This window comes from Argentina silus, assembly GCF_951799395.1.
Source record: "Argentina silus genome assembly, chromosome: 17".
NCBI lineage: Eukaryota > Metazoa > Chordata > Actinopteri > Argentiniformes > Argentinidae > Argentina > Argentina silus.
The window spans coordinates 16,562,591-16,572,512 of NC_139671.1; the positions used below are offsets into that span (position 1 = coordinate 16,562,591).

General features: G+C 43.5%; 2 protein-coding genes across 2 annotated transcripts in view; both read left to right on the forward strand.

Moving 5' to 3' along the window:
- The first annotated feature begins 2,332 nt into the window (after positions 1 to 2,332).
- armt1 (acidic residue methyltransferase 1) lies at positions 2,333 to 6,336 on the forward strand. The gene is made up of 5 exons (XM_083688458.1): positions 2,333 to 2,401; positions 2,984 to 3,089; positions 3,391 to 3,632; positions 4,128 to 4,293; positions 4,471 to 6,336. The coding sequence occupies exons 1-5, from the start codon at positions 2,340 to 2,342 to the stop codon at positions 5,251 to 5,253; spliced, it is 1,359 nt and encodes a 452-aa protein (XP_083544584.1). The 5' UTR covers positions 2,333 to 2,339; the 3' UTR covers positions 5,254 to 6,336.
- A 2,842-nt stretch (positions 6,337 to 9,178) lies between these two features.
- esr1 (estrogen receptor 1) overlaps positions 9,179 to 9,922 on the forward strand; it is a gene marked incomplete at both ends in the record, with an annotated part of 10,335 nt that continues 9,591 nt past the window's right edge. Inside the window, one exon of the mRNA XM_083688288.1 lies at positions 9,179 to 9,507. Within this exon, the coding sequence (XP_083544414.1) occupies positions 9,179 to 9,507 (329 nt within the window). The remainder of the gene's footprint in view (positions 9,508 to 9,922) is intronic.

The window sequence follows — 9,922 nt, forward strand, 5'->3', positions numbered from 1 at the left end:
ACACTGGACTTTCACATCATTGCCCTCAACACTGATTCCCACTATATTGATTTTTCAACAGACATACAGTAAACAACACTTAGATATCAAATAATAATACCTCTTCACATAATACCTCTTTACCTCTTTAATGCATTTTTTGTGTTGTTTTACATTTCGTCATTTCGTCTTTATTGAAATGTAATGTTATAGAACCTATGAGGATTGAGTATGTGTCACTGTGCATTTTAATCAAATATAACAATATACAGCCACTGATGCAGTCAAACCTATAAGTCAACTTCAATTGTATTGCAGCACAATTCCTTAACACAACCTACCCAATATAAAATGCGCACACGCACAGATATCATAATAATGATTCATAATTCTGTGCTCACATTAATATCCACTTGAGAATACATTTTTTTAAATTAATTAAATATGTTCCTCAACTCAGGAGAGGGAGACATGGGTGAGTAGAAACACCTGTTTAAACACAACCTTGATGTTAAGCCCTCTGGTCGTGGCCTGTTTTGAAACTGGAATGTCGGAGATTGACACAGCTGGACACCCACTCCAAAGACAACATGTCGGGGACTGACTCCACATCCGGGCAACAGCTAGGCTTCCTACCTTTTACAGCAACCTATTTGAGAAATAATCCACTTTGTCTGCATTTGTTGTGTGCCTTATCAATACTCTTGCAGGAAGGTACCATAGGTGGACACACAGATCACTAATGTGCTACAGTACCTACACCACTGATTTCCTGCTAATACTATCTGCTATGGCCTGCTGATAGTAATATCAGAAGTGTAATAGGTTACTGCTTCCTGTTGTATAGATAAAATTCAACTACTGTAGGTTATATTCTTTGCAATAGGTTCATGTGTTGGGAAGAGACTGAGTCGACTGGTTACACAACTAATTATTGACCATTAGAATACAATTTTAGTCGACATTATGTTGGCCTAATAGAATCTGGAAAATATGTGGCTAAGGAATATGCCTCTATTATAAATGTAATATATTTGTATTCCTTGATTTAGGCTATAAGCTTTAGCTGGGGAGCTCCATGAAAACAAAATCAATCAGGCCACAAGTGAGGAACATACCTAATACCGGGTACAGGCCCTATAAGATCTTAGGCTTATGAGCGTATAACAGCGTTGATAGACTGGGGATATTCATTCACATAGGCCTACGGCAGTACTAGTAGATACCCATGCTGAAATTATAAGGCGGATTCTCACTTGTTCTACCGCATTTATTGAGACACATTAAACGCGCTTCAGACAGTCCCAGTCACAAGGACGCCTAGCCTCTCGAAATTCCTTTCAGCCCCCCTCTCCCCCATTTCCCCCATCCCCTTCCTGAGTAGGGGTTCTGCGGTTTTGCGATAGAGTGGCTTAACGTCTCCATGGCAACCGTCGCTCCGAACTACAGAGGATACCCCAAAGGATGCCGTCACATTTGAGTACCCCCCGGGGCCAGAGTGTTCTAAACAACAAGCTGCCCGGGGCGAGGCAAAGTTCCGCGCGCATTCGTCAGATAAGAGGTCTATACGCAGAAGCCCCCCAGGTGGGCGCCAAACTCTCTGCTCTCTGATCTTAAAAAAAACCCGACGGCGCAGCAAAGTAAAGTCGTGGCCAGGCAACCAGTGACTAATGAAGACTGCTGCAACTGAGACCAGTCAGAACTTGACTTTTACGCATAGCTTATTCATTTTACGCACCACAGTGAAAGCGCCAAATTGGCCCACAGCGATTGAGGGGAAAGCTTGAGGGGAAATTAGATTGAATGAACTATCGACCCTTGCGGATACAGGGCAAGTGTAGGTCTTCATTTATTTGTCTGAACCCTGACACATGGCCAATGAAATAAAACCAATCCTTTCACCCTCTCTACAAGCCAATTACAGCCGTAACCATTTCTGCTGAATTGCTTCAGAGTGACTTTTGATCAATCGCCGCTAGATGGCGGCATTGTGATATAAATGCAAATAAAAACGAATAACTGTGGATGCTAGATATGAAGAACAGTGGATGAATATCAATGTGTTACATCAATATAATGTATTTGTTTTTATGGGAATGGGTATGGACATTTGTGTATATTTATATAGGTATATATAGGTATATTTTCTACCAATCCAATGATGTAGCCTACTGAATTATAGTCAGCTTATTGCATTTTATGTATAAAGAAAATGCATCTAAACTGTACAACTGTTAATACTCACTGCACAGTATTTACTGTAGGCCTACACACATTCTAGCAGAAGAACCTCTGGTTTTGGAAGTAGATATGAATAAAGTTATATTTTGAATATTCGAAGTCTCTTCCTGGTTAGAAAGATGGCGTCCAATCAAGCTTTGCTTCAGGGAGTCCCACCAGCCCTGTCTGCTAAAGTGGTTGAGTATGTTGACAGCTATGTTTAACACTTTAATTGTGTCCGATTATGGTTTCTGTAAACAAACCAGGAGAGTTAACAGAATTGTGTTGTGTCAAAAGCACTAGCTGTACAGTGCGTGGGCTAGTAGCTAGCCAATAGCACTAGATGGGTAGCCAGCTACAGCTATAGCTATTTGTATTATTTGTTTATTGTTTAGCTTACTTTGGTTTGGTAGGCTCTGTCGTGCTCACACTTATGTAGGTAGCTACTTAGATTTCATGGGTATATAGTAATGTTGCAATAAACAGCCATCGAAGCACATCTATTTGTCTTTACGCTGATCAAATCATATTTGGTCAAGTGTGGCTAGCTAACACTGCAGCTCCTGACGTCATGGTGTCAGTGTATGTTGTTCAGACAGCGTCATGCTGCGAGTTACATAAGTTCACTGTGCAACATGTAACTAGCAATGAACACTTATTAGGATGAAAAGTTAGCTATTTTTAATCACCAGTCTTTCAGTGTAGTGTGTGTTGACACCATAGCGAGCTAACTAGCTAGTATCTTCACTAGACAAGCTGTCTCAATGGGTTCCCTTCCTCCTAGGTCATTTGCATACCTGACTGTGAGAGATAGGTTGCCGACCATCCTGACTAGAGTAATCGACACCATCCATCGCAATAAAAACAAATTCTTTGAGGAGTATGGAGAGGTAAAGGAAATCCACATCATTATTCTTCCTAGCTTTCGTTTTCGCTTTCATCATAATTCTGTTGACAACTGAATATTTGCATATATATCGTATCTATTGAAGCAGCCTTTCTAGTCCCCCTTACTTGCTAAAATCAAAAGCGAAAAGATATGACATAAGATTATCCAGAATAGTGATTTTACTGAATTAAGAACAACTGGTTATCTAGCCATTTTCCACATCTCTTATCTTACTCAACCGTCTTACTCTCTCACTGATGGATACCCCCCATCATGCATCTGCAACCTCTCTGTTCCCGTAGGAGGGGGTCCAGGCAGAGAAGAGAGCCATCTCCTTCCTATCCAAGCTGAGGAACGAGCTCCAGACAGACAAGCCTGTGTTAGCCCTGTATGACGGCCTGGGGGATACAGACTCCTGGAACCAGTACCTCCAGAGACAGCAGACGCTGATGGGTGACCAGGACCTTGTCAGCTGGTTCAAGTCCCCCTGGCTCTATGTGGAGTGTTACATGTATCGCAGGATACACGAGGCCATCTGGCTCAAGTGAGGAGCAGTGAAGCTTTAGATCAATGCTGTCAGAGCTCTATTTGCCTTATAACTTTCATATTGAATTCAGTACATTTTCTATTTGACTGAAATGTATGCTAGGTTAAAGGGGCAATCTGGGATTCATACAACAACAAAGCGGTCACTCTTTATGGTAAAATGCTGAGGGATGGGCTGGGGAAATGTAACCACTCTCAAATTCATAGACAGAGCAATGGATGCAAGGACTGACCCCTCCATGAGATCAAAATGATAGTTTTAACCATGTTATGAAGCTATACACAGTTTGTTTACAATTACATTGTTTACAAACAATAGAGTAAAACAAGCTTATATTTTGGGTTCTGATGGGGTAAGACAGTTGAACTAAGCTATTTAAAAAGTCCCAAAATGGATGTACTTATCCCAGATTGTCTCTTTAATAATGACTAACGAATAACAACCTTGCTTTTATTTCAACCTTGCATTTCTCCTTTCTCTTGTTTTTGCCAGTCCTCCCATAAGCGACTTTGACGCCTTTAAGGAAGGGAAAACGCAGAGTTTCTTTGAGTCCCAGCAGGCAGTGATTGCCTTGTGTACTTACCTGCAGGGGCTCACCAGGAACATGAACGACCTCTCTGAGACACAGCTGATGGAGCAGTTTCACAAACTACTACAGGTGATTAGAGCCTGCAGTACCACATAACCACTGGTTAGATAATGGTCACTTATTTATTTGGGGCTTTAAAGGGTTAGTTCTTCACTTCAATTTCCTGTTGGGTACTAGTGACTGCTAGCTGGCGTTAGCATCGCCTGTTCCAAACAAAGAATTTCAATGTCTCGATTGTACTCTTAGGTGTCTCTGTGGGGGAACAAGTGTGACCTCTCCATCTCGGCTGGCCAGGACAACTCTCAGAAGGCCAGTCCCATCGACTCCCTCTCTGACCTCAGGCCCTTCGTCCTGGTGGACGACTCTAACATGGTGTGGTCGGCGCTGACCTCCGCCCAGAGACCAGGGGAGTCCGGCAAAACCTCCCCAGGGAGAGTGGACATTGTCCTGGACAACGCTGGCTTCGAGTTGGTCAGCGACCTGGTCCTCGCCGACTTCCTGGTCTCCTCCGGTCTCGCCCGGGAGGTCCGCTTCCACGGCAAATCCATACCCTGGTTCGTCTCCGACGTCACCGCGCAGGACTTCGAGTGGACTATCCGACAGACCATGGCGGCTAATCACAAGTGGATGTCCAAGAGCGGCGTCCAGTGGCAGAGCCACGTGCAGGAGGGCGTGTGGTCCTATCACGACCATCCATTCTGGACGACGCCCTACGAGTTCTGCGACATGGCGGCTGATGCACCCGACCTGTACGCCACCCTGCAGGGGGCGGACCTGGTCCTGTTCAAAGGAGACCTGAACTACCGGAAGCTGACGGGAGACAGGGACTGGGAGCACACCGTGCCATTCGATAGGGCTCTCCGGGGGTTCCGGCCCGCCCCTCTCTGCAGTCTGAGGACACTGAAGGCTAACGTGCAGGTGGGGCTGCAGCCGGGCCAGGGGGAGAACCTCAGCACTCAGGACCCGGGCTGGATGACTAGCGGGAAGTACGCCGTGGTCCAGTTCTTCAGCCCACACAGGGAACAGTAGGACTGTCGCACAGGAAGTGAGGTCACGGTTAGAGGGAAGTGATGAGGGGTAGCCAGAGGTGGTGTGGCGTCTGCAGTAAGCAAAGTTAGCGATGTGGTATGTTTTTCCTGGAAACTTCTTAAATTTAAAGGAGAATAGTTCAGAGGTCAGTTAGATTACGCTAATGGTTGATTTTGGTAACAACAGCAGGCTAGCAATTTGTTTTTGCACGACTACAATGCCAGGGAGCAAGTAATTAACTTGAAACCCCGTGTTGACCAATGCTTTTACCACGATCGTGTACAGTATTTTGATTTTCAGCACTTTAAATTCTATCATAGCACTATATCAAACCAGTATCTCTCTTCATCCCGAAGTCAACCATATTATGCAATAATAGCTTTGATAACACAAGTCAAAATATTCATTCACATAAGTTACAAAATGTCAGGTTTCAGTAGGATCTGTTTGAGTTACAGACATGATGTTTACATGTTGAGTTATGAGTCATGTATATGATTTAGAACTGATGTCTTAAGTGTAGACTGAATTTAGTATCCAAAGCCATTTTTGTATGAATTGATTCATAATGGATACTTTTTTCGAAACTTAATTTTTGCATGCGTAAGATAAATGTGTACTGATTTGATATATTTGCTAGACACCATGATGTTGAAGTTACTTTTAATTCAGGTCTGTCTTTACAGGCATCAGGATGTTGTCTCATCAGTTTGTTGCATGTGTTATTGTATCATACATGAGGTTAACTTTGCACTGTACCGGAGTTAACATTTTCTTAGTCACGTCACTGAAGGTCAACTAGGCTTTAAGGTCACTTAAAGTTGTGTCCACTTTGCACATCTCAATAGATGGTCAATGGTGCAGTGTAACAATACTACATTAAAACCTGTGTATTTCAATCGATAGGACGGTTCTCTCTCTCAGTTTGATCGTACAGAAGCTGTTTACTTATGTCATCAGAATCCCTCTGTAACCAGTGCTGGTGCCGTTGTGGTAGTGAATTACTCAATTCTTCTCATTGCAAAGCTCTGGAGAGAAAATGACATCTCATTGGATCTGACCTAATAAAAATAACTACATTGACCAGCAGTTTTTTTTTTTCCTCTCAGTCTCAGTCTTTCAGAAATAAATGTACAGTTTTGAAAATGAAGTCGGAATCACAGGAAGAAATGAGGAGCCGATGCTTGACCTACTTAGATGATTCCTAGTAGTTCCCTCTTTCTCATTTGTTCTCTTTCTGTGCTCATTATTCTCCATTCATTTTATCCTGGGAAAATGTACAAAAGAAAAGTCAAATCAAATGGTGTTATTATCAAGAGGTGCTTGTTTACTATGTGACCTGACATGTCTGAATCTGGGTTGTTTACTGAATGAAGACATAATGCAGAGGGGAGATACTGCAGCCGGGGTGCCAAACTGTATGAGCGACAGGGCAATGACCACTTGTTTACAGAGAATGACAGCTTATTTGTGTTATGTGAAGTAATTAATTCGTTGGATTCAGTTATGAACATTAGAATTTTGAGTTGACGTTCCTTCTGGTTTAAAGGGATAGTTCGCTCAAAAATCGAATTTCTCTCATCACCCATATACCTTCACTCAAGTCTATGCACTGGGACACATTAAGTCTTAATGTTATCCAGTTATTTAGCAATTTGCACTTCCACATTGTCCAATATAATCAGAAAGACCCCATCCACATGCATTATATTGGAAGTGCCAGGTGCTAAATAACTAGGATGACAGAATGACTTCACTGTAACGTGTTCGTCAAGATGGTGATGCTCCTCTTCAGACCGGAATATATGGAGAGCTGATCCCAAATCAGCTGTTATAGGTAGGTTCATAGTTCTTATAAATGGTAAGGAATAGAAAATAGTTGCTGTCCTCTATATGTCAAATACTTATTTGTACCTGACTGATTCCGGATCAGCTGGTCAAACCCAGTCAGTAACAATGTAATTCTTTCTTCCTTTAGGGAGCCTGCTTAATCCCACAGTATAGATTGAAGGTCAGAAGATGTCCTTGTAACTTGCATGAGGGAGAGGGAGGGGGTCGATGAAAAACAAACTTTAAAAAAAAACAAAAAAAACCTCCGTATACTTTCAACATTTAGAGTTAGAGGACTCATTTCTGGAAAAAGCCACTGCTTGATACGTAGGTTTGTAGTCTCTGTTTGATCAGTGACTATCATTGATGAAGCAATGATTGACTGAGTGATAACATTCAGATTACGGCGAGAAATAGAATACCTGCTTTAATTCAATTTCCCTGGGACAGTATGATTTCTTTTTCACTTTAGCATCTTCGAGCAACGCTACCATCTGTTGCCAAGTCAGTTTTTTTAAATAAAAATATGGAATATATGACATTTATTGCCTGATTGTATCCTCTCATCTTTCCCCCAATTTGGGGTTATGTAATGTACATGGCAGGGGGAGCGGCTGTTGACCTCCCATTCTGTTTGCAGTGTTATGGTGACCTGCTCCTCTGATGCACCATCAATATCGATCGAGTACATCTTTAATTTGTTTATCCCTTTTTTGAACCTATCCCTTGTTCTCGTTGTGAGCAATTAAAGGAAGCCAGATCTCAGGGGCAACAGGAGAACGAGGGATGAGAGAGAAGAGATCAGAGAGAGGAGAGAGAAAAGCAAGTCCTACTGTATGTCACTTGGCCAAGCAATAACCAAAAAAACAAGACAAAAGCTGAAGATTCAAAAATAAGGTATGTGTGTCGTGTTTCAGACAAATTAATCCCTCTGTTGCATTCGTTATGATGAGTCATTGTTTTATATCACCATGCATCACTGTTTTTTTCATGTCTCAGATTTGCACATATCTTTCCCTGACAGGGAATTTCTTATATTAAATGGTAGTTAGACTGCAGACTGAAGCAGAGTGAGCCTAAGTATTCTGGTCATCTGGCTGCCTATCAGCTAAATAAGCGATACGCATTCTGAGAAGGAACCTCACCAGGGTACACCTTTCTCAGTGGACTCTGGCTGTGTCTGGAAAAAGCATTCCACAGAAAAGGAAGGTAGCGTAGAAAAAGATAAGAGAAGGAAAAGGAGTTTTTTGAGTAGCTTTCTCTTTATGTCTTACTCTTTTTTTCTTTCTTTTTTTCTTTCTTTCTTTTTTTCTTTCTTTCTTTCTTTCTTTCTTTCTTTCTTTCTTTCTTTCTTTCTTTCTCTTTCTTGTTCTCTCTCTTTGTCTCTCTCACTCTCTCTTTCTCTCTTTCTTTCTTTCTCTTTCTCGTTCTCGTTCTCTCTCTCTCTCTTTTCTCTCTCTCTCTCTCTCTCCTTCCCTCTCTCATACAGCAGTGGAGATAGTTAGGGGAAAGAGAGAAAAGCTCTGCTCAAAAATTGGAGAGGAAGAGGAGGAGTGTTTTATTTGGGTGGAAGCTGTGAGGGAAGGAGAGAGCGAGGGAGGGAAGAAAAAGAGAGAGAGAGAGAGAGAGAGAGAGAGAGAGAGAGAGAGAGAGAGAGAGAGAGAGGGAGAGAGAAAAGATAGTGAACCTCCTCCCCAGCCCTCTTCAGCCTGACAGCGAGTGTTGAGTTGCCTGGCAGAGGCTTTCAAGAAAGGGACGGAGCAAGAGTGGAAGGGAGAGAGAAAAAGAGAGACAGAGAAGGCAGAGAAAGAAAGAGCGATAACAGAACCCCTCTCCCCACCCTCCCTCCCTCCCTCCCTCCCTCCCTCCCTCCCTCCTTCCTTCCCCCACCTGGTGAACCAGTCTAAATCATGCTGCTTATCAGTACTGTTGTGCTGTGATGCTGGTCAGGCAGACCCAGGCGCAGTGCAAGCCTCGCGGACCCCCGCCGCCGCTCAGACCGAGGACAGCACTGGAGACCCACGCCGTCTCCCCCCCAAAACTCTTGCCCTTGCCACTGCCCTCGCTACTGCAGCCGCGGGTCACCCTCAGCCACATGTACCCCGAGGATACCCGTGGGTCCGTCGGAGGAGGAGGGGCGTCCGGCATCGACTACATGGAGGGGGTATATGACTACGCGACCCCTAACCCCACCCAGACCCCCCTCTACAGCCCCTCTGCCACCAGCACCATGGGCTACTACTCTTCCCCCCTGGATTCCCACAGCCCCCCCTCAGAGGGCAGCCTGCAGTCCCTGGGCAGCGGGCCGACCAGTCCGCTGGTGTTTGTGCCCTCCACCCCGCAGATGAGTCCCTTCCTTCACCCCCCAAGCCACCCCAGCCTACCCAGCCAGCCCTACTACCTGGAAACCACCTCCACCCCCATGTACAGGTGAGGATACTTGGATCAAAACGGTGGGCAGGTTTTCATATCAGTGTGTGGCTCTGGTATCTGCAATGTGGAAGATCAGAACAGAATAGAATAGAATAAAATAGAATAGAATAGAATAGAATAGAATAGAATAGAATAGAATAGAGTAGAATAGAATAGAATAGAAACATTTGGAAAGGTAAAGAGAGGATTGACTGAGTGAATTGACTTGACCCCATTCCACCCCATTTGTTCTCACTGGTGATTAGTGTCAATGTTAATCTCTGTGTTGTCTGCTCAGTTGTATTTGCACAGTGTTGTTGATTATGTAACAGCCATAGAACATTTCAATAAAGACATGAATAGGCCTGACCCATATCTCTGATATGGTTGCTTAGAGAGTTAAAGAGCGTTTGCAAATGCAGCTTAT

Excerpts from the sequence above, each read along its gene's own strand:
- armt1 (XM_083688458.1), top strand. The coding sequence starts at position 2,340 with ATGGCGTCCAATCAAGCTTTGCTTCAGGGAGTCCCACCAGCCCTGTCT. Across the intron at positions 2,402-2,983 it reads CTGTCTGCTAAAGTGGTTGA|GTCATTTGCATACCTGACTG; the intron begins GTATGTTGACAG and ends CCTTCCTCCTAG. Across the intron at positions 3,090-3,390 it reads TCTTTGAGGAGTATGGAGAG|GAGGGGGTCCAGGCAGAGAA; the intron begins GTAAAGGAAATC and ends CTGTTCCCGTAG.